At 45.3% G+C, this 26,400-nt stretch overlaps 2 protein-coding genes across 21 annotated transcripts in view; one reads left to right on the forward strand and one right to left on the reverse strand.

The window, feature by feature from the left end:
• ANKRD13A (ankyrin repeat domain 13A) overlaps positions 1-21,134 on the reverse strand; it is a 35,062-nt gene extending 13,928 nt beyond the window's left edge. Inside the window, exons 1-6 of the mRNA XM_069558212.1 lie at positions 20,478-21,134; positions 8,310-8,442; positions 6,153-6,277; positions 3,860-3,905; positions 2,610-2,753; positions 2,236-2,425 (exon numbers count right to left, since the gene is read on the reverse strand). Coding sequence (XP_069414313.1) covers positions 2,236-2,425; positions 2,610-2,753; positions 3,860-3,905; positions 6,153-6,277; positions 8,310-8,442; positions 20,478-20,573 — 734 coding nt within the window. The 5' untranslated portion in view covers positions 20,574-21,134. The remainder of the gene's footprint in view (positions 1-2,235; positions 2,426-2,609; positions 2,754-3,859; positions 3,906-6,152; positions 6,278-8,309; positions 8,443-20,477) is intronic.
• Positions 21,135-23,742: 2,608 nt separating this feature from the next.
• GIT2 (GIT ArfGAP 2) overlaps positions 23,743-26,400 on the forward strand; it is a 42,123-nt gene continuing 39,465 nt past the window's right edge. For 10 of the 20 annotated variants that reach the window (XR_011250009.1, XR_011250010.1, XR_011250011.1 and 7 more), the window contains exon 1: positions 24,478-24,696. Coding sequence is in view for 17 of the 20 variants with exons in the window: in XM_069558220.1 (XP_069414321.1) it covers positions 24,645-24,696 (52 nt within the window). In the remaining 3 variants the exon portion in view is untranslated. Of the gene's footprint in view, positions 24,697-26,400 lie in introns of all 20 variants that reach the window. The other 10 variants (XM_069558221.1, XM_069558230.1, XM_069558219.1 and 7 more) reach the window with 3 other exon arrangements.

The raw sequence follows: 26,400 nt of genomic DNA on the forward strand, positions 1-26,400 counted from the left end.
CCATCCGCCATCCCGCTGCTCCATCACCTTTCCCATGTCCACTCTCTGATAGCTTAGTTCCTGAACTCAACATCTACATCCTGTTTTAAAATCAAGAATATGGTTTTAACTTCTTGATCCACTGTATGTTCAGGGGCTCTGAAAATGACAGGAGGAAACCCAGCCTCCTCCTCGGCCATTTTCCCTCTGCCTGTCTCCGCTGAGACCAGCACCCCAAAGGCCGCTGAGCTGGTGCTGGGCTCGAAGGCTGCCTCACGGGTCGGTGGCCAGGGCATGTTCTGTTTGAGGTGGGCGGGCAGGAACCTTTCAGACAAGAGAAAAATTCAGACTGCAAACAGAGGGTCTATACCCACAGGCCAAACTTGAATGCGGGACAAGTACATGTTTGCAAACATCAAGCTCCGAGTGACAGATGAGAAGAAAGAAAGGGAAGAAAAAGACTATCTGAATATATCAGACCCTCATCTGCTAAATTTAATCAGCTGAATGCTTGCTCACACCTCACTCGGGTAAGAAGCAGGCAAGCACACTTTTTCTATTTCTACCAGCAAACCTCACCTCGTGAGGGTGAGGGTCCTTGCTCGAAGCACGAGAAACTCACTGAGCACATATTTCATTCTGAGCCCCACCAAAACAGGAGCTGCTTTCCAGAAATTCTCTTTCAGCAACTCCCTGTCAGCTGCAAAAGGAGGGTTAGCCTGAACTATCTGAAAACCCCAAGGCCATAGGAATACAAAATGCAACTCAGTACAAATGGAAGGCGCGGTCATTGCCCATCTACCTGCTGGGTAACAGCCAGTAACCATCACCTCTCTGTAAACGACACTTCGGACCAAACAATGACCCTGCAACTCTGCTGCTGAACTAGAGGGAACAGTGGCTCTTCTCATGACATCTGAGATTTCAGCTCAAGATTCGCTCTTTTTCTCCTTTCAGCTGAGGAAACAGAAACCCAGAGACGAAGCCGCTGGCTCAAAGCTGCCCAGGGAGCAGCTCCGCCAGTGGCGCCAGGTTCCTCCAGCCCTCGCTCTCCCGTCTTCCAGCTTTCAGAGCAGAGCCCGAGGCAGGCGGGCCCTCCTGCCCTGCAGAGGCAGGTGCTCAAGCCTGGAGATGTCTTCCCAAGACCCTTCCAGGTATGGTCAGTCCCTAAACCTTGCTGTCCCGGGAAGACAGCGCTGTCACCTGGTGAGACCGGTGCCCAGAGGCTGACGAAAGGGCACTGACCTTGCCTCAGGGGTGTCGCTCCCAAGGCAGCAGATACCTGACATTTTCTCTTCTGCTACCAAACAAACACCTTAATTCCACAGCTTGGTCTAAATTAGGGGGAAGGGGCACTTAAGTCTTACGTCTGACTACACAGAAGACTCTTGGTTTTAGTAATAAATTTTCTAGTGGAAAGAAAGATGAAAAGAAAAAGACACAACAGTTCATACACTCATTAAGAGAGAAGACAGCCTGAGTCCAGGAGAACGCTGTCTGTGTCGGTTCAGATGAGGCGGCTTTGGTCTACAGGGAGCGGGATGTGGCATCCTAGGCAAACACTCAGGGCTCGTGTAGACTCCCTGGGTTCAGTGTGGTCTATGGGACAAACTCTTAGCCTAACTAATAGCTGTGACAGCCTGTGTCTCCCTCACAAAGCCCTCCCCGCCTCGGCGCCGCCCCTGGGGAAGACACCCAGAGTCGGTGTTCTGATCTGGCTTAACCGCGGCAGAGACCTCCCCAGAGGTTGCTCCAGATAAAGTCTGGAATCAAACTGAAACCCTCCAGACTCTTGCTCGAAACCGTTAGGCCTCATGGGGAAGCAGAGGGTGGGCAAGGGGGAGAACCACATTGAACTGTATGCCAAGTGTGAATCTGACTAATAACCTCATTCGATACTGGATCGCTTCTGCCTCAGAAACTCAAACGCTCCATGGTCTGGGACAAGGGAGTTTTGTGGACTGCCAAACACAAAAATCAAATTCAAGTAAAATCTGTTAGAAAAGGGCCCATAAAAGAATATGAAGATGTTTCTCCAAGACTTCACCAACATGTGATTAAAATGCCATATGGTGGAGGATGTCAGCTGTGGTTTCCATTTGGTTGGAGCAGAGATCAACTTTAAAGCCCACTAGTGAATTTCTTACACCATAAAAAAAAAATTTTAATCCACCCATAGTTTCCAATTAATATATACATGCTATAAAAATGGCAGTAATGGGATTAGGTATGAAAATGCATAATTTAAATTGGTACCTTTCAAAAGCAATGTTTTTAGTATCAAGGCTGGTGTTAATGACGGGGCTTGTGAGCCGCCTCTCAACCTCCCTGCTTTTAGGTTTCATCAGGTCCAGAGTGAGGCGTTCCATTTCCTGGGAAAGGTCAAAGTGTTCCGTGGTGACCACTTTGTCATCGTGGTTGACTTCCATCAACTCTGCCCAGTTGTCTGTTAATAGAAATAAGGGCATAACTAAGCACAGCGCAAGGAAGATGCTAAACCAAAGAAGCTTCGTATATTGAACCGCATCATCTTTTTCACACACACACACACACACACGAACACATTTCGATGGTGAAAAATCACCCTGAACTTAGCAACAGCAGTGACGACTACAAGGGAAACCACTCACCTTCTCCTTTAAAGATGAAACTCCGCCTCCCTCTTATCCAGCTCATGTTCTCAAAGCCCAGCAGCGTGATATCCACACGCAGTTTGGCACCGCTTTTCCAAATGCGACAGACGTCATTCGGGCATATTCGGGAAACCAGGGGTACTGGAGAAGAGATGTGTACTACTGAGAAAAGCCTGAGGGCCCAGCAGAACAGTCAGGCCCCGCAAATCAGGACCCTGACTTTACTGAAAGGACAGGAGAGGTGAGATGCCGACGGTCATACAGAACTGGGCCTGGCTCCTGTGCTTATGATACAAGAAGTCATTCTTAAGGAATGAAAGTGGACTTTCAGTTCTAGAGCTGTTTATAAAACTGCAGATCTATGCCTTGCCCAGAGAAAATGCTAAATCAATTTCTCAAGTGTGTTCTCAGTCCCAAATGAACCCCTCTTATTGACCACCATTAGGGCTAGTGTGTGTCCATCTGGCCTCAACCCACTATACTGTCATTCCCACGAGTCACGAGATCAGACGTCTAAAATATGCTGCTTTATCGAAACCTGGGGTCAGGGTTATTATCTTCATTAAAAAGAACTCAGATTTATAGAAGATTTTCAAGTTCTCTTCCTTCATTTACTTTTCACTTCGTTTAAATGTTTCATGGCAAATATGACTTCGTGCCTGAAAGGGAAGTATGGAAGTGAAAATTGCTGAGGCTCTGGGAGTTGGAAGCTGTCATTAACTGATCTACAAGACACAGAAGTAGAACATCTAGGAAAATTACTGTCAGTCAATTTGCCTTACATAAGATTTTGGAGCAATGCATCCATTTTGTTAAAAAATGAGCTATTCCAATATCATCTCATCTTCTTCCTTAGAAAAACCAGTTTAAAAGAATCACATTGAACTACATAAGGAAACCAGTAACTGAATTACGATAAATCTACTTACTAAAGACTTTAGCCCCTTTAAAGTGACATTTTAAAAAATTGAATAATATGGATAAATGTCAGCCACAGGTAACAAAAGGAGACAAAATTGTCTATATATTCTATTGACATGCTTGGGAGAAAAAGTCCCATGCGTGTGGGATAAGATTGGAAGGAACACACCTACAACAGTAAGCACTTGTGCTTAAGTAGGACTGTGGGCGACTGTTACTCTCATCTATGTATTTCCTAGATTTAAAAAAAATAAATATATAACTTCCATAAAAGAAAAATAAGCCTTTATTCAAGCTGAATAAATTTCAAGCTCACAGCCACTCACCCCAGCTGGTGAATTCCCATTTCATCTGCACGTAAAAATCCGGAGCCTGAAGGACAAAGATTTAAAAGAAATCACTCCTGCTATCAGAAACTAACACAACATTGTAAATGTGACCATACTCCAATAAAAATTAATTTAAAAAATAAAACAAATTACCCTTGGTACCATTAGCTAAACACAAACACAGTAAGGGTTGACAGGGTTGTTCAAAAGGGAGAGGGAGAAAGAACACAGACAATAAGAAGAAACATAAATTGCAAACCCATCAGACTAAATGCCTATTTTTATATTCAGGCTGTTATTTTATCTCACTATAAAATACGTCTAGACAGTAAAGTTAACTGCAGGCGACAAGGTTGGAGGAAGATAAAAGTCAAATCCGATTTAAGGGTTCAATTGGGTTCCTAGCAGTGAGGGTCACAGGCTGGTCCAAGCAAGGAGAAGGAGCGTGGACCCCACCGGTTCTACAGGGAGCTTGACTGCAAAAGGCAGTGTGTGCTGGGAAGGGTGGAGTGTTTATCAGACCACTCTGAAACCAGGAGGGTATGAGACATCACTGTCCCCAGGAAGTTGAGTTTTCCCTCTAGACTTTTGCCCCCCATTTTCTTCTTAAACTTCTAGAATTTGGCTTTTTGAGGTTTCACACCACCACAGAAAGCCTGTTTAGAATCCTTTTCTGACCCACCATGAGTTCCCACAGAAGATTCTGGGAGAGCTACTTAAGAAACCCAAAAAGACAAGAGCTAGAAATTCCAGATTCCAAAGATGGGTGAAGTCACTCCAAGGAACAATGGAAAAGAAACTCGGGCATGCCGTGAGGAGACGCCATGGAAAGACAGGCCGTTAGGCATGGCCTCCGGTGCCACAGAGCACCAGGTCATTTGTGGGCTGTCTATAACCTTTAACACAGGGTATAATTCAGGGCAGCTCACTGCTATGGATCAACACAGGTAAAAAAAAAAGTCTTTTACATGGAATTTTAAAATGGGGGGGGTGATTCTAGGTAAAACAAGTCATTTTCTGCTTTGTCAAATGGACAGATGACGTTTCTAGTTCCTCCTACAGTGAGTTAGACAAGAAAACAAATCTATGTGATCTTTGTGCACTCAAACACACATCTATTTTAAAATCAATGGATACAACAACTTATAGTTCACGGTCGGTTTCTGTGCAGTATGTGGAAAATCAATGTCTTAGGGAGGATTTAGCTTAAGTGTTAATATTTTTTTAAGAAGAATGCTCAGATTGTCTCACAGCAAAGTTATTCCTTTTCTCAACAGAGCTGTTAATTTTTCTCAAGAAGTGTGGGAAGCTGATTTATCTAGCAAGTATCTTTGGAAGTACTTGGGGGAGCTCACTTCTGTGCTTAAACTGAGAATAAATGACGTGAAAACTGAACTGCTGGCTGCCTCAGGAATACTGCACATGACTGACCAATAAGACAGCTACTGCAAGTGACAAAGGCTATCTGAAGAATGGTAACCATCATCCCAAACAATCCAAGAGGGACTTCCCTGATGGCCTAATGACTAAGACTCCACATTCTCAATGCGGGAGGCTGGGGGTTTGATCCAGGTCAGGGAACTAGATCCCACATGCCACAACTAAGAGCTTCCATGCTGCAACTGAAATACCTGCAGGCTAGGCCGAAGATCCCACGTGCTACAACTAAGACCCGGAGAGGTCAAATAAATAAAGAAATATTAAAACAAGCAAACAAAACAAACTTGGGAGCTTAGAAGTAAAATCTTTTAAGAAACTTCTCCAAATGTTACAGAGCCCATACCCTTTTACTCACAAGACAGATAAACTGCCCCAAAACTAGCAACTCTAAGTTCAGGCAATGGATTAGAAGTCACAGAATACTAATGGCTAGAAGTGACAGAGGTGTCAAGGAGAGTTGCACACAGACTTCTGAGCCTCAACAGGCCCTGAAAATCCCCAGACAGTAATGAAGTTCATCATAATTTCCCCAAGATGACCTGAGCTCAGGACGCTACTGTTAGGAAAACAGGCAGCTAGACAAATTAATTGCCTGATGTCCATTTGTCCTTAGTTCTAACTTTTAAATAGCACTTAAAAGAGTCGGTCTAGTGACCTGGAAACATACTTTGTGAGAGACATCATACATTTAACAGACTGCAAAAGCAAGAAATCATGCTATTTGGTATTCAATACATCGTTTTCACAATCCTTAGAACTGTTTGGGAAGGCGCACAAGGATGTCAAACTGTCTGCGGCTGCTGTGTCAGCATTCAACTCCACTGATTGTGCTGTCAGTTTTTGTGGCTACCTCGAGAATTTTCTGGAGCAGCTCCGGAACTCCCTCAAGGGCCATGGACGTGTTGTGGAAGTCTCGATGCTGAAGGACCGTGTACACCATCTCGGGGTCACCGGTGCTCACAGCCTCGTGCAAAACTGGAAGGCAAAAAGATGTAATCTGATCACCCTGTATTCTCATACTTACTCACAAATTCCAAAGCCAGCTTGAAAAGTATCTCTCTGGATCGAAGGCCAACAATTTCTTTAAAGTGGGACAGAGGCTCCAGCCCCACCCAATCTTCATGACCACGACTACTTACTTTAACCCCTACCTGACTGAGCAGAGAACAGAGTACTCTCACCCTCTTGAGCAAACCTGCCATTATTCTCTTTCCCCGGTTTCTTACTACTGACTCTGAAATCCTGACGGTGTCTTCAGAGCTGGCTTTCACTGTGTGATCACACAGCTGTGGAGATGGGCAGCCAGGTTGTGTGTATTCTTGATCAGTCAACCCCAAATTACTCGGGCCAGTAGTATGAGAGCTTGCAAACAAGTGTTGTTGTTTCGTTGCTATGTTGTGTCTGACTCTTCACAATCCCACGGACTGCAGCACTCCAGGCTCCTCTGTCCTTCACTGTCTCCTGGAGTTTGCTCAAATTCATGTCCATTGAGTCAGTGATGCTATCAACTATCTCATCTTCTGCCACCCTCTTCTCCTTCTGCCCTCAATCTTTCCCAGCATCAGAGTTTTCCCAAATGAGTTGGCTTTTTGATCAGGTGGCCAAAGTATTGGAGCTTCAGCATCAGTCCTTCCAATGAACATTCAGGGTTGATATACTTTAGGACTGACTGGTTTGATCTCCTCAAAGTCCAAGGGAGTCTCAAGAGTCTCAAAACAAGTGAAGTGCCAGGATTTCACTGGAAAAGGATACTACTTTCAGCTATAATTTTTTTTTTTTTTTTGGCCAGTGGCGGGGTGGGGTGCTGAGATATGACCTTTATTTAGCTTATCCACCACATTTTTTCTTTCGGTATAGAAAAAATGTTTGTGCCAAACCAAATGTTTGTTACTATAATTTCTACATCACAATTAAAATCCAAACAGTTTTTCAAAAACAGTCAACTCAATCAAAACCCACTACTTCAGAATCAATAGCTTCTTTGAAGCCACAGTAACACTTAAACATGGTTAAGACTCGAATGCAGAAATTTGGCTTGTTGGAAGGCTAATTAACCTTCCAACTTGCACTAACAGAATTACAGAAAAGGCAAAACTGTCTTATTCCCAGAGATACAGTCCACTGGAATCACCAACACTAGATAGCTGTCGGGGTATTTAGAGTCCTGAGATAATAAGGAATCCAGGCTTCCTTTAGAAGTCTTCTGTTATCCTCTCTTCCCAGAGATTTGTGGCTGTGGACTGACATCACCACTAGCAACTGTAGCCTTGATGAGAGAGTCCAATTCTTCATCTCCACGAATAGCAAGTTGCAAGTGATGAGGCGTAATACATTTTACCTTCAAGTCTTCTGACGCATTTCCTGCCAATTCAAGTACCTCTGCGGTGAGGTACTCCAGGATGGCTGCGCTACACACAGCGGCAGTCACATCCACACTCCATGGCTGGTGGGCCTAGATTTTAGGTATGGATGAATACGGTCCCCCAGGAACTGCAGACTGGCTCTCTGTGAATGAGAAAGTGCCTTTGTGTTGGCTTTTCCAGAGTCCTTCCCAGCCTTACCGTCAGCCGTTTCAAACAAGCAAGGCAGAGAAAGGACTAGTCAGACACCCATTGAGAGCCTGCCGCCTACTCCTTTGTCACATGGCGATTCAAACTGCCTATCATTTCTTTCTGACTGTCTTATCAGGATGGCTTTGCTGGAGTTACCGCCACGCTCCTCAGGGGAAACCGGGGCTCACACTCATGTCTGGTGCACTGAGAGCTGCTTTCTGGATGAGGGGTCACCCCCTACCCTGGGCGCCTGGCCCAGGACACAATTGGGACCATTGTGCTGCAGACAAGCCAGCAGCCTCCGAGGCTCTCAGCTCCTTCCCCGGCCCCAAGTCCCCAGAGAGACAGAGCTCAAGATAAAGATGACTCTGAGGACAATGAGGACTGAGGCTACCCTGTATTCAGAGAGAGAAAACAAAATGGAAGGCTTTATGTTATTTCGCAAGTACACTTGCCTGTCCAACCCTCACGATTTTCCTTTGTCACATCTGCTTTATGTCGGAGCAGGACTCTGGCAGATTCTAAATGTCCCAAAGAAACAGCAAGATGCAACAAGGTGCGACCTCGAGGATCCAGGGCCTCCACGTTCTGTAAAGTAAACACTGGCATTTATGTAACTGGATATATATATAACTGGATACAAAAACATGAAAAGGAGTTTCAGAGGTTAATAATAAGTATAGAAATTAAAAATAGTATTTGCACACTCAAGACAGCAGTACATGGGAAAAACAAATGCTTACAAGTGGGCACGAACTGAAATGTGACTCTGGGGGCTATAAATAAAGGTGACAGTTACTGAGTTCCTTTTTCTATAAAGTTAAGAGCCTCATAAATAAACACCAGCTACAGGCCTCCGATCATCAAACACAACCCCAAGCACTACAGCACTCAAATTAAGTCTAAATAAGGCTAAGGGCTTGCATGGAAACACAGCCACCCCGTGGCGTGGAACGTGGGGGATTTCTCCAGCACACCTCAGCATTCAAGTCCAGAACAGGAAGTACAAGGACTTTAATCAAAACTGAAAGTACAGAAGATAATTTGGGTCAGAATAAAAGTACGTTCTCTAGGTGGATTCCCACCAAAACACCACTCTCGTTATTGTGTGTTGAGCTCCAAGTGCCCCGACGTGGCAGCATCCGTGGGTCCCACATACAATGAGCGTGATCTGCCAGGCACGCGTGTGGACGCAGATAAACATCCATTTGGCTTCTACTCTTCATTCCTATTCTGGCCCTCCCTCCAGCACCTGCACTGGGGTCCTGGGCTCCATCTGAACGGGTCAGTGCTGCCTTCCAGAGAAAGCTCTGAATGTTCTTCCAAGGATACAAGAAACTTCCATGGGGCTGTTGGAAAATAAAAACCTTTAAGGGGACTCCCCTGGTGGTCCAGTGGTTGGGAATCTGCTTGCCAATGTATGGGACACGGGTTCGATCCCTAATCCAGAAGATCCCACGTGCTGTGGGGCAACTAAACCTGTGAGCCACAACTACTGAACCCACGGACCACAACTCTGAGCCCTTGCTCCCCAATAAGAGAAGCCACGGAAATAAGCCTGCACATCTCAATGAAGAGTAGCCCCCACTACTAGAAAACAGAGCCTGTGTGCAGCAATGAAGACCCACCACAGCCCCAAATCACGAGACTGCTTGCTTAGAAAATGGGCTTGATGTTGATGTGCAAGGCTAGTTGTGGGGCAGCCCCCAGAGAGATCCAGGACAAGCCACTGTCGGCCACAGGAGAGGAAGGCAAGCAGGACCGTGGGTAGACAGCCACCATCCAACAGCGACCCGACCTCCCTGTTTTGCTAACTGTATCACGGCCATTGTGAAGTGAAGACAGACTGGTATCGAAGAAAAACAGAAGTGGCTGAAGACATCTCGCTAAGTGAACATGTCTCCTCCTGGACCAACTCCAGGCCTCAGGGTTCTCTCAGGTGCTGAAATGCCATCACGTCTCCTAGAACAGGGCCCACACCACCTCCTGGGACTTCCTGACTTTTCCAGCGGGATGGCCTGTTTATCTCACTAGAGAATTCCAAAGGGCAGGATCTGAATCTTCTATTTCTTAGCTTCTGCCACCTTAGTCTCTAATTTGCATTAAATCATTATTCTTTTTTTTCTTTTAAGCAATGTGACTTAAAACTATTAACTTAGCTGAAGTTTAGCAGGAAAGAAAGACTTAGCAAAGTCATTCTTATCTTTCACGTCTGATATAGATGATGCTTTCTTACTCAACAAGTTTTATCTACTACATGAAAGGTGGCAGGGTTAGCATGCTGCCAGACACAGGAGATGCTTAACAATATTTACCAGGCAAAAGGGGAAACTACTTACTTTAATTCACACCCTAGAACAAAGCCAATATCTAGGACTAAGAAGTAAGGTTCAAGTTTCTGGGCCACTAGATATGATGTATACAATCAAATTCAAATATATTAAGTTAACTTTTTTCTACTTTTGACCACAGGGCAGAGGTGGGGCAACTGTATGTCTGAGTCCCATAGCTGCACACTTTGCATAGATGATTATAACTGTGCAGGGCCTCCTCTGCCCCTGCTTCTCATCTGAAAGGAGATAAGGGAGGAAAAATGATATATTATAATGACAGTGTGATTTAAAACAATGGGTGAATAACGATTAGAGTGGAAACTGGTAAAATGTAAAATGTGCTATGATTAGTCGTGACCGACTCTTTGCTACCCCACAGACTGCAGCCCGCCAGGCTCCTCTGTCCATGGAATTCTCCAGGCAAGAATACTGGAGTGGGTTGCCATGCCCTTCTAGGGGGGAAAAAAGATAGAAAATCAACAGAGAAATATCAACAAAACCAAAAGCTGGCTCTTGGAAAATATCAACAAAATTGACAAACTTTTGGCTAGATGGACCAAAAGAAAAAAGAGAGAGAAGATTCAAGTTACCAAAATCAGTAATGATATAGGGGATATTACTATCAACTCTACAGAAATAAGAAGTATTATAAACGAATACTGTAAACAACTGTATGCCAACAAATGAGAACTTAGATGAAAGGCACATATTCCTAGGCAGCCACAAGCTAGCAAAACTCACTTAGGGAAAAAAACAGAAAATGTGAAATAGTTTATAACAAGTAAGAAGATTGACTCAGTAATTTTAAAATTTCCCAGGGGGAAAAAACCTCAGACCCAGAATGGCTTCACTGGCGAATTCTACCAAACTTCCAACATATAATTCCAATTCTTTACCAACCCAAAAACAGAAAAGAAAGAAAACTTCCCAACTCATTTTATAAGCCCAGTATTATGCTGATGACAAACAAATCACACAAGAAAGACAACCACAGACTAACATCGCTTATGACTATAGATACAAAAATCCTCAACAATATTTTAGCAAAATAAATTCAATAATATATGAAAAGGGTTATTGTACACCATGACCAAGTGAGTTTATCCCACCAATGCAAGGGTGGCTTAACACCCAATAATCAATTAATGTAACACAGCATATTGATAGAAAAAAATAAAAAACATATGACCATCTCAATAAATGCATGCTGTGGTCTGAATGTGAAGTGTCCACCAAAAATTCATATGTTGACATCCTAACCTCCAAAGATGATGGCATTAGGAAGTGGGGCCTTTGGGAAGTACTTAGATCATGAGAGTGGAGCCCTCATGAATGGAATAAGCGTCTTTAGAAAACAGGCTCCAGAGCTTGTGAAGCCTCTCCCACCAAGTTAGGGCACTGTGAGGAGACACGTGCTGTGGACCAGGAGGAAAGCCCTCACCAGACACTACCCAAACACACGGCCCCATGACTGGGGACTGCCAGGCGCCAAGACTACATAAATTCCTATTGCTCATAAACTGCCCAATTCACGATCGTCTGTTACTGCAGCCCAAATGGACTGAGATGAGGCAGAAAAAGCATTTCACAAAATCCTACACCTCTTCATGATTAAAAAAACCCCAAACATTCAACAAACCAGGAATGAAGGGCATTTCCCCAAACATCATCCATCTATGAAAAACTCACAGCTAACATCATACTTAACAGTGAAAGAATGGATGCTTTCCCCCAAGATAAGAAATAAGACAGGGATGTTCTCTTCATCATATCTATTAAACATTGTACTAGAGGTTCTAACCAAGGCTCTAAGGCAAGAAAAAGAAAGAAAAGGTATCTAAAGAAAATGTAAAACTATTTCTACTCATAGACAACATGATCTCACATATAGGAAATTCTAGGAAATCCACTTTAAAATATTAGAACTAATGAGTTCAGCAAGTTGTAGGCTACAACAGCAATGTACAAAAATCAATTGTATATTGATACATTTGTAACAACTCAAAAGTGAAATTTAAAAACTCCATTTATAATGACATTGAAAAGAATAAAACATTTATAAATAAGTAACAAAAGAAGTATAAACCTTATACTCTGAAAACTATAAAGCATTGTTGAAAGAAATAAAGATCTAAATAAATGGGAAAACATCCCATGTTCTTGGTTCAGAAGACTTAATATTCTAACATGTCAAAACTCCCTAAACTGAGCTATAGAGTCAATGCAATCTCCATCAAAATTCCAGCTTATTTCTTGCAGAAATGAACCAGGTGATACTAAAATTCTTAAGGAAATTCAGGGGACCTAGAATAGCCAAAATCATCTTGGAAAAAAAAGGGTAAAATTTGAGAAATCACACTTCCCAATTTCAAAACTTACTACACAAAGCTACAGCAATCAAGACTGTGATACTGGCAAAAGGGGAGACATATAAATCAGTGGAATACAATTTAGAGTCCAGAAATAAACTTATATACATTTATGGTCAATTGATTTTCAACAAGGGTGCCAAAATAACTCAATTGGGAAAGAATAATCTTTTCCACAAATGATGCTTGAACAACTAGATATCAACATGCAGAACAAGAATGAAGTATTGTATAGACTAAAGGCAAAAATTAGCTCAAAGTTGATCATAAACATGAATGTAAGATAGAAAACAACAAAACTCTTAGGGGAAAACATAGAATTATATTTGTGTGACCTTGTGTTAAGCAAAGTTTTCTAAGATACAACATCAAAAGCGTAAGAGACAAAAGAAAATATAGGTAAATTATACTCCATCTAAACTGAAAACTGTTGTACTTCAAACGGTATAAAGAAACTAAAAGGCAACCCAAAGACAAGGAGAAAATGTTTGTAAGTCATATTCTTATTAAGGGGATTCATGGGGTTGCAAAGAGTCGGACACGACTGAGCGATTGAACTGAACTGAGTATTTAGAATATGGGAGCTTCCCAGGTGGCCCTAGTGGTAAAGAACTCGTCTGCCAGTCAGGAGACACAAAAGACACGCGTTTAATCCCTGGGTCGGGAAGATCCCCTCAAGGAGGGCATGGCAACCTACTCCAGTATTCTTGCCTAGAGAATCCCATGAACAGTGGAGCCTGGTGGGCTACAGTCCATGAGGTCACAAACAGTCGGACACAAGTGAGGCAACTTAGCATGTGCACATCTGGAATATATGAACTCTAGCCATGAATAAAAAGACACATGATCCAGTCTTAAAATGGGCAAGGGATTTAAAGACACTTCTTCAAAGATATGCCAATGGCCAACAGCACATGGAAGATGCTCAAATAACTAATCGTTGTGCTGAGCCGCGCTTACTTGCTCAGTCACGTCAGACTCTTTGCGACATGATCTGTAAGCCGCTCTGTCCATGGGGATTCTCCAGGTAAGAATACTGGAGTAGGTTGCCATCCCCTCCAACAAGGGATCTTTCCGACCTAGGAATCAAACCCAAGTCTTCCGCATTGCAGGCGGATTCTTTACCATCTGAGTCACCAGGGAAGCCCAAGAATACTGGAGTGGGTAAACTCGATGGATATGAATCTGAGTGAACTCCAGGAGTTGGTGATGGACAGGGAGGCCTGGCATGCTGCGATTCATGGGGTCGCAAAGAGTCGGACACGACTGAGTGACTGAACTGAACTGAACTGAATCTATCCCTCCTCTAGGGGATTTTCCTGACCCAGGAATGGAACCGGGGTCTCCTACATTGCAGGCAGATTCTTTACCAGCTGAGCTACCCGGGAAGCTTAGGGAAATGCAAATCTAAGCCACAATGAGATAATACTTCACATCCATTAGGATGGCTACAATCAAAAGGACAATAACAAGTGTTGACAAGGATGTGGAAAAACTAGAACCATTATACATTGCTGATGGGAATGTAAAATGGTGCAGTCAAACTGAAAAAACATTTGGCAGTTCCTCAAAAAATTAAACACAGAATTATAAGACCCAGCAAGTCCTCTTATAGGTGTTTACCCAAGAAAAATAAAAACATACAGTCATACAAAAACCTGTACACAGATAAGCAGAGCAGCATTATTCATAATAGCCCAAATGTCCATCAACTGGCTAAGGAATAAACAAAATATAGTATACACACACACACATGGGAATACTATTCAGCCATTAAAAGGGATGAAGTATTAACATCTCCCACGACACGGATGAACACTGAAAACATCATGTTAGGTTAAAGAAGCCACACACAAAAGGCCACGTATTGTATGATTCCATTTATAAGAAATGTCCAGAAGAAGCAAATCTATAGATGTGTCAAACTGCTTGATGTTGCCTGGGGCTAAAGGGTTAGGGGGAAATAGGGAGTGACAGCTAGTGGGTGTGGGGTCTCTTTCGGGGGTGATGAAAATGTTCTGGAATGTGGCTGTGGTGACAAGTTGCACAACTCAGGGAATACACTGAAACCAGTGAATAACACAGTTAATGGGTGAATTGCATAAGGGAACTGAATCTCAATAAAGATGCTTAAAAATCAACCTGTGTATGTGTTTTATGTAACACATAAATCTAATCTACGATCTACATGCTCTTTTGACTAGTTGCCTAACTCCTCTTGAGCTTCAGTATGCGAGCTTGTAAAACGGGAACAATAAGAACAAAGAACAAAACCCACCTATCTTACAAAAGTCTTACAAGGGTAAACCTCATGGCAAGCTCTTAGAAGAGTCAGCTCTTAGGATTATACACCTACACTACATTGCTTCACATAAGCTGTCGCTTTCTCCCTAAAAGGGATTTATTGAAATCTCCTTACAGCTAATAGGGGAGCTGAGGGTCCTAAACTAATGACATGAGTTGAGTTAGCAAGAGCTCAGAATTTCACTGGAATTCACTGTCACAGCCGATCATTTAAGTTTTTCCTTTAAGTTTCTCCAATGATAAGCTGCACCAAATTAAAACTGCCCACCCTCTTAACGATCATAGTGCCCCCGCAAAGAAGAAAAGGCGTGAGATTTCTCCATGTCTCCTTATGTGCTAATTTTTAAGCCCACCAACTCTTCTCATCCAAGCCCTCTTTGGTAGCCTGCTGTTGTGCAGCTGAGTGCGGGCTTCAGTGTCTGACAGCAGGGTCCACTTCCGGGTCCCTCACTAGCCTTGTGGGACCCACTATGAGTGGCACACAGTCAGAACTTCGGAAACTATCACAGGCACCTCCTGGGGGGAAGGCCTCGGGTAAGAGGCTGCTAACTGGCCCTCCCTTTGCTTGAGAGAGTCTACCACCCTCATTCCTGTGCGCGCTCAGACAGCCCTGGTCCTCTGTGGCCAGCCAGGGCCTGAGCTGGTTCTCCCACCCCAAGTCCGGGGGAGGTATAGATGCGTGCCTGGTTTCGAAGATTCAACTGAGCCCGAGGGCTGAGGAGGAGCACTTGAGAGCAGGCTCCAGGCTCTTTCCCTTGGATCCAAGGCTCTGGCTCAGGGCGGGCCTCCAGCCAACAGGCACTGGCTGGAATGAGTGCCTGTGGCCTCACCCAGCCTTGCCCCGGGCTGCGATGAGAACCCCAGGTGGTTTCCAGTCAGGCTCTGAGCACTGCCGCTGCCTAGAACGTCCTCTTTTGCCCAGATTTTGCGTTTTCACTGCTGGCTTCCTAACCGAGGGCTGGCCCTGGAGTCAGGCCTCATCTGCCACCCTCTACCCCACTTGATCCCACAGGGCTTTCCCTCCTCTGCTAAGGTGCACAGACTGTCCTTTGCATCTGTCCCCTTAAATTTTCATTCATTCTCCCAGCATCGGCAGGAAGGCTGAAAGATGTTTAACAGACCTCTCTGGCTAAGTGACAAATGACATAACCAGAACACAAATCATTTCATCTGCACCGACCAACTTCAAGGCCCCACTGAATATTAAAGACAGTGGAGCTGATGGGTTAAGAGGCACTTAATAAAGTGCCTCGGTTGAGTAAACGTTGAAAACTTGGAACAATCTCATCTCTGGCGAAGTTATACAAGCAGTGAACTTCGGCTAAATGAACAAGACACGGTGGGACTGGGGCTGACTCACACACATTCAGAAACATGTGCTTATTCTTCTTCATCTGGATAAACTTGATTCTTTCTGTGCTGCTGTTCCTAGAACAAAATAAAAATTCTTACAGCTACCAGTGAGCCCGCTTCATGTCTCACTCGTGGGATGGAAAGAATGAAGAACCGACTGCAGAAAAGTACTGGCAGACAAAGCCTTAAGTGAAACAGCTGGCTCTACTGCTGGGGTGAGGGGAATTTTTTGTTTTTAATTATGCAGCCAATACGGGTTCCCTGTAGAAAAACTGGAACATACATAAAAGGAGCTACATTCCCAGGATGATGATGATGACATTAACAGCAGCAGCTATGGTAAATGTACTGCTTCCAGGTAACCCTGGGCCCGTACCTTCTGATCTGTTCCCTTCCTCTTTCGCCAGAATCCTGAAATGGAGGCACTTTTACCGAAAGAAGGAAAGCGGGAGGGTTAAGAATACAGGATTCTTATTCTGTGAGAGTGACTTCCTCAGGGTTGACATCTTGGTTTGATGACTTGGTAAGCAGGTGACTGAACCTCTCCACTGTTTCCTCATCTGTAAAGTGGGAATCACACAAGCGCTAACCCCTGGGAACTGATGTGAGAATTAAATCTAAAACTGCACATAAAACATTTTAAGGGACTTCCCTGGCAGCCCAGTGGTTAAGACTCCATGCCTCCAATGCAGGGTGTGCAGGCAGGTTTGATCCCTGGTGGGGGAACTAAGATTCCACATGCAGTGCAGAGTGGCCAAAATATATATATATATATATATATATATATATATATGTATGTATGTATGTATGTATGTATGTATATGCATTTTTTACCTACAGTATAACACAGGGAACTCTGCTCAATGTTAAGTGACAGCTGGGATGGGAGACAAGTCTGGGGGGGAATGGACACATGTATATGTATGGCTGAGTCCCTTTACTGTCCACCTGAAACTATCACCAACATTGTTAATCAGCTATACTCCAATATAAAAGAAAAAGTTAAAACAAACCAGAAACAACAAAAACATTTCAGCACAGTGCCTGGCAAAATAGTAAGTGTTTAGTGTTAACGCTCCGCATTTTGACAGCTCATGAACTGATTTGTTAAGGGTAAATTAAGCACCCAAGCTTACAATTTAACCAGTATTAGTACTGGCCATTAACCTAACTGCCTCCAAGGCAGAGGAGTAGATAGCTATTTCATAATTAACAGAAGATCTCAGTAAATATGAAAGCAACAAAATATTCCCTGCCTTGCATTCTAATGGTATCAATGATCAACTTTTTGATCCTGAAGCAGCTGCATAATTCACAGGACCCAGATAAAAATCAACATGCAAGGCCCCTTCTTCAAAAGAAAATAGTAAGATGATGACAGATGATGACAACAGAGCATTGAACCAAGCATAAGCCACTTCTGAGGATAGGGCCCTGTGCAACTGTCGAGCCTGCACACCCGTGAAGCCAGCCCCATCTCCACCCCTTCAGCGGCCAGAGTTTCAGGATTGCAATTGGACTGCGAGGTCATGACAGTCCAACTTCCACAGTCAAGATGTTTTTTCTGAATACACTTCAACTATCTCTCCCCCAGAGAAAACAGAATCTTGTGACATGATCTGCAGTTATAACAGATAACAAAGTCAAAACCAAATAATTAGCAAAGATGCCTATTCTTTCTTGACCTCCTTGACACTAAGGCACTAAGGATCAATGTATCCCAGGACTACTTTGCTGCAAAATTAGAATTCGCTAATCACCTGTGTCCTTAATGTTTTTCAAGGTAAGAGGCACAGAGAACTTTCAATGAACATTTCTATCACAAGTTGCAGGAAAAAGAAATAATTCAATCATGCCACATTTTAGATTACAAACCAAGACTCTGTTCTTATGGACTGAGTTTTTCTATAAAGAAAGACGGTGCTTCGTTTTAACTCTCTTCCTCACCTCCCATGAACAGAAAGCCTGCTGTTTTCTGAAATTGGTATTGAACATGTGTGTGGTTCAGTGACGATGTGGAACCACTCTATCAGATAGGATTTTAGTTTTGTGACTTTCCTTGTACTTTATCTCAATATTTCACAAGAAGCTGTGAGGCTCCGATACTGAGGAAGTACAGAGGCAAAACACTGCAGGCCTAAAAACAAAGACTGTCTGGTCATTTTTAAAGTGTCTAAGGTGAGACTTAAAGCCGAGAACAAAACGATGGCGGGTTCCCTCTGGGCTATGTCTAGTAAGAGAAAGGGAATTGAATCATCAGGTATGCTGTGATGCCTAACTGTTGAATCATTTACTCTGGGGGCATGATCTAATTAGGAACAAGGACTCTTATGACAAAAGTTTATTCTGTGTGGACAGAGAATTTAAAAGGAAAAAAGGGCAACTTTTGACTTCCAGTGGGTGCTCAACAGGCTTAAGAGAAAGATGGCAGGGTACAAGAACACACTTAGGGCTTCCCTGGCGGCTCAGGGGTGAAGGATCCGCTTGCCAGTGCAGGAGACACGCGTCAGATCCCTAATCAGGGAATGTCCCACATGCCGCGAAGCAACTAAGCCTGGACTCCACAACTACTTAGCCTGTCTCTACAGCCTAGGAACTGCAAATGCTGAGCCCACCTGAGCCGCAACTGCTGAAGCCCACTTGCCTAGAGCCAGTGGTCTGCAACAAGAGGAGCCACCGCAATGAGTAGGCCCCACTCACCACAACCAGAAAAAAGCCCGGGCAGCAGTGAAGATCCAACACAGCCAAAAACAAAAAACACAGTTAGCAGTAACTGTTCATCAAGGAGGGGGTGGGGAGGGTTGGGGTGGAGGGGGGGCGGGGATGCTGACCTTGCTCAATTTTTGCAAATCAGAAGAAAACCAATGCCCTCTTTCCTCTAGAATTTCTTGACAATTAGAGCATCAAATTTGAGCCATTCAAAAACCAGAACTTTAATACACTAGATAAAATGAAGTCAACCAGAACAATTACACAAGATAATTACAAGTCTCTATCCTAACTGCTTGGTGCTTCCCTGGTGGCTCAGACTTAAAGAATCTGCTTGCAATGCAGGAGATTCAGGTTCAATCCCTGGGTCGGGAAGATCCCCTGGAGAAAGGAATGGCCACCCACTCCAGTGTTCTTGCCTGGAGAATTCCATGGACAGGAGTCTGGCGGGCTACAGTCCATGAGGTCGCAAAGAACCGGACACGAATGAGCGACTAACACACACATACACATCCTAAGTGCTAAGTCTGTCGGTTTGTAACTTGAGGGTACCAATACCTCCCAGAATCACTGTGCTGCTCTGAAGACAGGGTTTCTCAAGCAAGATGTTACTGACATTTTGGGAAAGACAAATCTTAACTGGGGAGGGAGATGTCTTACACACGTGGAGCAGCCTCTGTGGCCTCTACCCATTAGATTCCAGTAACACCCACTCCCGGCGTGTAACAAACAAAAATGTCTCTATTAATTACCAGATGTGTGAGATGAGGGAGGAAATCACTTCCAACTGAGAACCACTGCTTATAAAGCTGGGAATAAATAAAAAAGGAATCAAAGCACTTTAGAACAGGAAGTGATTTTAAGGATGCTGTGCACCAGAGATTCTCAAACTTTGGTGTATATCAGCCTCCCTGGGGAGCTTTTCCTGGGCATCACCCCAGACCTATTGGTAACAGTCAAGTACAGAATTTGCCCACATGGGTATCAACACCCTCATTCCACAAAGAAGAGAACGTGGGCCAAGAGAGGGAAAATGCCTTGCCCAAGGTCACAGGGCAAGTCAGAACCTGGGCTCCAAACCCACCCAAGCCTTTCCTGACAAAAAGAATGGGTGGGGTGAGAGGTGTGTGTTGCTCACACATTTTGGAGAAAGGCAAGAATAATTGGTTAAGACGGTGCACGCTGGAGCCAGTTGGCCAGAGTTACAATCTCGATTTGGTGTTTATTAGGTAAGCGACCTTGTGTAAGAGACATAATCTCTGAGCGCCTCAGTTTCCTTCTCTGTAAAACGAAAGGATAGTACCTACCTCCTAGGGCTGCTGGAAAGATTAAGAGGGAGAATGTATATAAAACCTTCGACACACGGCCTGGCACACATTAAATACTCAGTACACATCCTGCTGTTATTATTATTGTCCCTCGATTGCTGAGCGGAAGGGGACGGCAGTGCCCCGTCCCTTTCCCCAGAGGGCTGGAGATGGGCTCAGGGAGGCGTTACGATCCCCGACTCCCCGGCTCCTCTCGCCGGGGTAAGACCCTCGCCTCGCCCCCTCACCTGGTCCCGCAGCTCCTTCTCCAGCTGCCGGTAGTCGTTGTTCCAGACCAGGAGGTGCAAGGGGAAGTCGCCGCTAGCGTCGCGGGGCGAGGACATGGCGAGGGAGGCCACAGCCGGGCCCTCACCGCCCGCTTGCCAAGCCTCAGCCCCCGGTGGAGGTCTCCGGCGCCCGCCCGCCGGGCGGCCGGCGAGCGAAGAGAAGCAGGCGAGTGAGCGAGGGGGCGCGGTACGCGACCCGCCGGCCTAGCGGGACGGGTGCAGGGCACGCGCGGGAGGTCGGGGGTCGCGGGCCGGGTCGGGGACCGGGGTCGGCCGCGCCCACCCCGCGCCCCGCGGCGCTCCCGCCCGCGCTGACAGCTCGCGAACCGACTTCTGCGGGCCGAACTGCCCCAAACAGGGAAGTGCGGGGAGCGGACCACCGCGCGCCGCGGCGCGGGGGGGAGGCGAGGCTAGCCACACGGGCTGGGGTCCGCCCAACCTCACCCACCTCCAATCCCATACCGGGAATCAGAGCATCATACCGAAAACAGAAATAAAACTCTCTTGCTTAGCCTAGGCTCTCGACCTGAAAAACTCGATCCAGCCTTTATCATCCCCTTTACTCCTGCCCCAGGTCCCTCATATGGTTCGGTCCACAACTGGGCCTCTTCCATCGGCTCTGCGGTCGGGGGGCGGGGTGACAACAGGCTCCTGGACCAAACCATTCTAGTTCCTGGCTCTCTTGCAGCCTTTTTGGACCTGGGCAGATGCTGCCACGATTGGTCAGGAGCCATTTTGGAAGTGGGCAACACCAACCAATTTTCAAGTAGGCATCATAAACTCTTGGAGAAGTGGCGTTAAATAGTTGCCGCATGAGAGGATGGTTCTAGCTCAGAGCTTCTCAACTTCAGCACATTTTGAACCACATAGGTTTATTTGTTTTTTGCTGTTCTGGTAACTCTAATTCTTTTATTTTTTACTTTGGATTTATTTTTAGTTTTTATACAGTTTTAAAAAGTTGCTTTCCATTTACAGTTTTTACCAAATATTGGTTATATTCCTGGTATTGTACAATACATCCTTGAGTCTATGTTACACCCAGTGGTTTGTGCCTCCCACTCCCCAACACTCATATTACCCCTCTCTCCACTGGTAAGGACTAGTTTGTTCTCTGTGAATCTGCTTCATTTTTGTTATGTCTACAACTTTGATGTCATTTTTAGATTCCACATGTAAGTGATATCATACTGTATTTGTCTTCCTCTATCTTATTTCACTTAGTATAACGCCCTCAAAGTCCATCCTTGTTGCTGCAAATGGCGAATTTTCATTCTTTTTTTATGACTGAATAGAATACCATTGTAGAATGCTACATACTGAGGGAACATACTGCAATATAATAAAGACTGTATAAGACAAACCCACAGCTAACGTCATACTGAAGGGTGAAAAGCTGAGAGCATTTCCTCTAAGGTCAGAGGCAAGGATGCCCACTTGCATCACTTTTATTCAACAGAGTTTTGGAAGTCCTAGGCACAACAATCAGAAGAAAGAAATAAAAGGAATCCAAATTGGAAAGGAAGATAGGAACCACATAATACTTGACGTGGGGATGTCGGGCAGAATCCCTGCCGTTTCTACCCACTAGATGTCAGTAACACTCCCACCAAAATGTCTCCAAATGTCCCCTGGAGGAGAAAAATTCATACTCCTACCCCCCGACTTTGAGAAGCACTCTTCTGCCTCAACTCCAGACTGGGTTATGATTCAAAGTTACCTAAGTTGCTGGTTTATTCCACATACGAGTGTCCTTTATTTTTGAATTTGGGGTTATGGCCGAAAGGACTAATAGATAATACTTACACTTGACCACAGTCAGCCAAACTTAAGTTCATTCTTTGGGTTTCAACCTAAGACAGTATAGTTCCTTGATTCAATGAAGAACCAAGTCAACTCACGGCTCGCCAGCCTGAGCTTTCTGCACAGCTGTCCACAACTTGATCACATAGCCAGGCAAAGTTATTTGATGAATCCTGAAAGCATATTCTCTGCCTTCTCTGCTTGTGGACATCAGCTTTTCAGACGCCTGCAACAACAGCTGTTCAAGAATCCTGGCCTAATCTTTTCTCCACACATGTTGAGGCCAAAAGATTTGTGAGTCTGTGAACCAAAACAGGATGCAGAAGCATCAGGATGGAACCCAGAGGCTCTAATTGTGGAATGTGTGGGATTTATGTGGTTATGCCCACAACACACATTTATAAAAATGGAGAGATGAACCAAAGACCGGTGCTCCTGAGACCCCTTCCAGGACTTCTTATCCTTTCAGAAGACCTGGGCAATTTAATCCTCTGCCTCGACATCTTTCCATATTTATTGAACATTTCTCTTAATTTATTAGTGAAAAAACTCCACAATGGCTGCTCACCAGAGTACCTGGAGGTCAAGACAGTTTCTGGCCCACAATAGCCACGGAATATTTGCCAAATGGCAATCATAGTTGTGCTTACACATACGTAATACATACAATGTTCATTAGCATTAGGACCACATCTCTGCTTGCTTTCAGACTGATTAAATTCATCTCATTGTGTTTATGTAGTCCTGTAAATTAGGTTATCTAAGGCAACGGCACCCCACTCCAGCACCCTTGCCTGGAAAAATCCCATGGACGGAGGAGCCTGGTAGGCTGCAGTCCATGGGGTTGCAAAGAGTCAGACAGGACTGAGCAACTTCACTTTCACTTTTCACTTTCTTGCATTGGAGAAGGAAATGGCAACCCACTCCAGTGTTCCTGCCTGGAGAATCCCAGGGACGGGGGAGCCTGGTGGGCTGCTGTCTATGGGGTCACACAGAGTCAGACATGACTGAAGCGCCTTAGCAGCAGCAGCAGCAGCAGCAGCAGCATTCTCACCCTCAAAGAACAAAAAAAAAAAAGTTGTGATTAGGAAATAATAGCAGTATCTAATCCAATAATAGGAGCAACTATTATTGAGGGCTTACTATGGGGCAGGCACACTATATGCTTCTGTAAGTTATTCCATTTGTCCTTAAGTAAATATTTTGCTTTTGCATGTCATGTAAGAGTCTTGCTGAATATTCTTTGTCCTCTCCCTCTTTTTTTCCTCTTCACACCCCTTTAAAAATGTAAAAATCATTTTCAGGTAACAAGCTATACAAACGTGAATCATGGGCTTGAGGTAGACAGACTACCTCCACTTTCCAGATAAGATTAAAACTGCAGCATGGGGAAACATCTAATATATTCCTACTTATTTTATTGTAGATCTACTACAGTTGAATGTAACTCCATAAATAGAGAAAATTTCGTCTTCTTGGCTCACTGCTCCTTCTCCAGTGCCCAGAACAGTGTGTGGAACATAGTACGTGGTCAATAAATGTGCATTCCTGATAATTTCCATCTGACTCTGCGACTCCAAGGACTGTAGCCCGCCAGTCTCCTCTGTCCATGGAGATTCTCCCGGCAACAATACTGGAGTGGGTTGCCATGCCCTCCTCTAGGGGATCTTCCCAACCCCAGGGATCAAACCCAGGTCTTCAGCATTGCTGGCGGATTCTTCACCTCCTGACCCACCAAGGAAGCCCAAGAATATTGGAGTGGGTAGCCTATCCCTTCTCCAGGGGATCTTCCCGACCTAGGAACTGAAACGGGGTCTCCTGCATTGCAGGCGAATTCTTTACCAGCTGAGCTACCAAGGAAGCCCTGGTCAATAAATATTTGTTGAATAAAGGAATGAATAAATAAGTGAACTTGACCAAAGTTATGCTAAATGACTTGACGAATGATTGCCTCAAGAAGCCTGTGGCTGCATACCTTTGGTCACTACATTTTGCTGCTTCCCCTGGTACTAATCAGCACTGGGAGGAAGTGAATCTCTTCCAGAGAGGGAGACCCCCAAATCAAGGAGGTTTGGAAACAGGAGAGGAGACACCTGCCCTCACTCAAAATGGCGACAAGGAAGCGTGCCCTTTCCGGTCACATGACCTGCCCGTCGCCGAAGGGCACCACCCCGCGCGTGCGTGCTGCGCCGCGGCTGTGAGGCGCTGAGGGGAGAGGCGGCCGCCGCCAGCGCCGCGGCGGGGACCCGTTAGAGCGGAAGCGCAGCCGCCGCCGCCGCCTTCACTGTCCCGGGGCCCCAGGTTCCCGGCAGGTGGGAGGCGGGAGCCATGTCGAAGCGGCTCCGGAGCAGCGAGGTGTGCGCTGATTGCAGCGGGCCGGGTGAGTCGCACCGGCCGGGCCCGCTCCCCTCAGCTCTCCTGGCCAGGACCCCTGCCCCGGGGCCGCCCCCTCGGGCCGGGAGGGTCCGGGCGGTGGAGCTCTGCACCCCATGCCCCGGGTCGCGACGAGGAGGCGCCTGGGCGGCCGTGGGGCGGGACCCGTCCCGGGCCTGTCAGAGCCGGGCGGGCAGGGGGCCGCCGCCCTCCCGTCACTCCCGTCCCTCTCTTCTTTCTCGTCCCCTCTGTCCCAGGCCGGGCGGAGAGGCGGCGGGGTCGTGGCCTCTTTCCCAACAGGAAGGGGCTTGGGCAATCCACTAGGAGGCCAATTAGAGAAATCAACTGAGAGCGTCCTCCCGGCTGCGGCCCCCAGAGGCTGCAGGTGTCATCCCCCCTCCCCACAGCCCCCCAGACCCCCGCCCCGGGGTGGGGGGAGGCCCTGTCCGGAGTGGGCGACGCTCGCCGCTTCCTTCCACTGAGACTCGCCAGAGGACCTGCAAGGATGAGTTTTGCCCCGCTTCTCTTAACATCCCGCCTGCCACTCTGCCGCGGACAGTCTCCCGGATGACGGGGTCTTGCAAACGCCGACCATCACTTGAGGAAGCAATGCTTGTCTCAGGTTCTGAGATCTGAACTAGCCGAGTTCAAACTAGATTTTGCCTCTGGGTGACCTTGGGCTGGTGACTTCATTTGGCCGAGTCTTGATTTCCTCATTTTTCGAGTAAGGATGATTGAGAGTACGGTGCTCAGGGGTAGAACAGTGTCAATGAATATGCTTAGGATCGTCTCATCGAAGGTGGTTTTTGGGGTTGTTGTTTTTATTTTTCCTGTTTTTTTTTTGTGTTGTGTACAGAACCTTCACAGCCCCTTAAAGCTGTAGTTGAATTTCTAAAGTATACATTAATTACTGCTTACAAAACAAACACACCAAATCATTGGCAACTATAACCATTTGGGTATTCAGGCAGTTTAGGCATACGGGAACACTGAAGGGCGAAAACCATCCCTCCCGTCCCATAGATTTAGAGTTCAGATCTATCTTAGCGGTTGGAGCCCAGTTGACAGGCCTCTGTGCTGTTTTCAGTGCTTGGATTTATCTCTTTTGAATTTGAAGTAATTCAAAAGGTAAGATGGCTTCTTTGGCACAATAGTGTCCAATAAACAATGAAGTCATTGAGCACCACTCTGTTTTAAACTTCATCTTGTCATATGGAGGTGCAGACCGATTTTAAAAGGACTATGATAACTCAAACCTTATGTGGTTATTTCATGGTCTCTATAATGTAAGTGGGGTTACCAGTTTCTTTTGAAGATAGGGAGAACGGGTGGAGGAGTTTCAAAAGAGGTGTTTTAGAAACTAAGTTAGCTTGTCATACAAACTCCATCGGATTCTCTAAAAATGTTATTTGCTCCACTTCCTTCTTTTCTTGCCTGTTTTTGGTTGAACTTTCTGTGATGTTTGATTCACATGAATCTAGATTCAAACTTCCTCTTGAAGCGCATATTCTTTGCTTCTCAGTGGATGGTATACGGGGCACAGGAAAATTGCATCTCTGTTGTCATGCTGAATTCTGTACGAAATACTGTCTTGCACTTCTGTGGCGTTTTGTGCGTTTGAGAACATTTTTCTCTTCCATTGTATCTTTTTAGTTGTTGTCTCATATGCCTAATCTACAGAGACTTGAGTCACTTCCTTCCTGTTTTGAAT

The sequence above is a fragment of the Ovis canadensis genome, chromosome 17, assembly GCF_042477335.2.
Source record: "Ovis canadensis isolate MfBH-ARS-UI-01 breed Bighorn chromosome 17, ARS-UI_OviCan_v2, whole genome shotgun sequence".
NCBI lineage: Eukaryota > Metazoa > Chordata > Mammalia > Artiodactyla > Bovidae > Ovis > Ovis canadensis.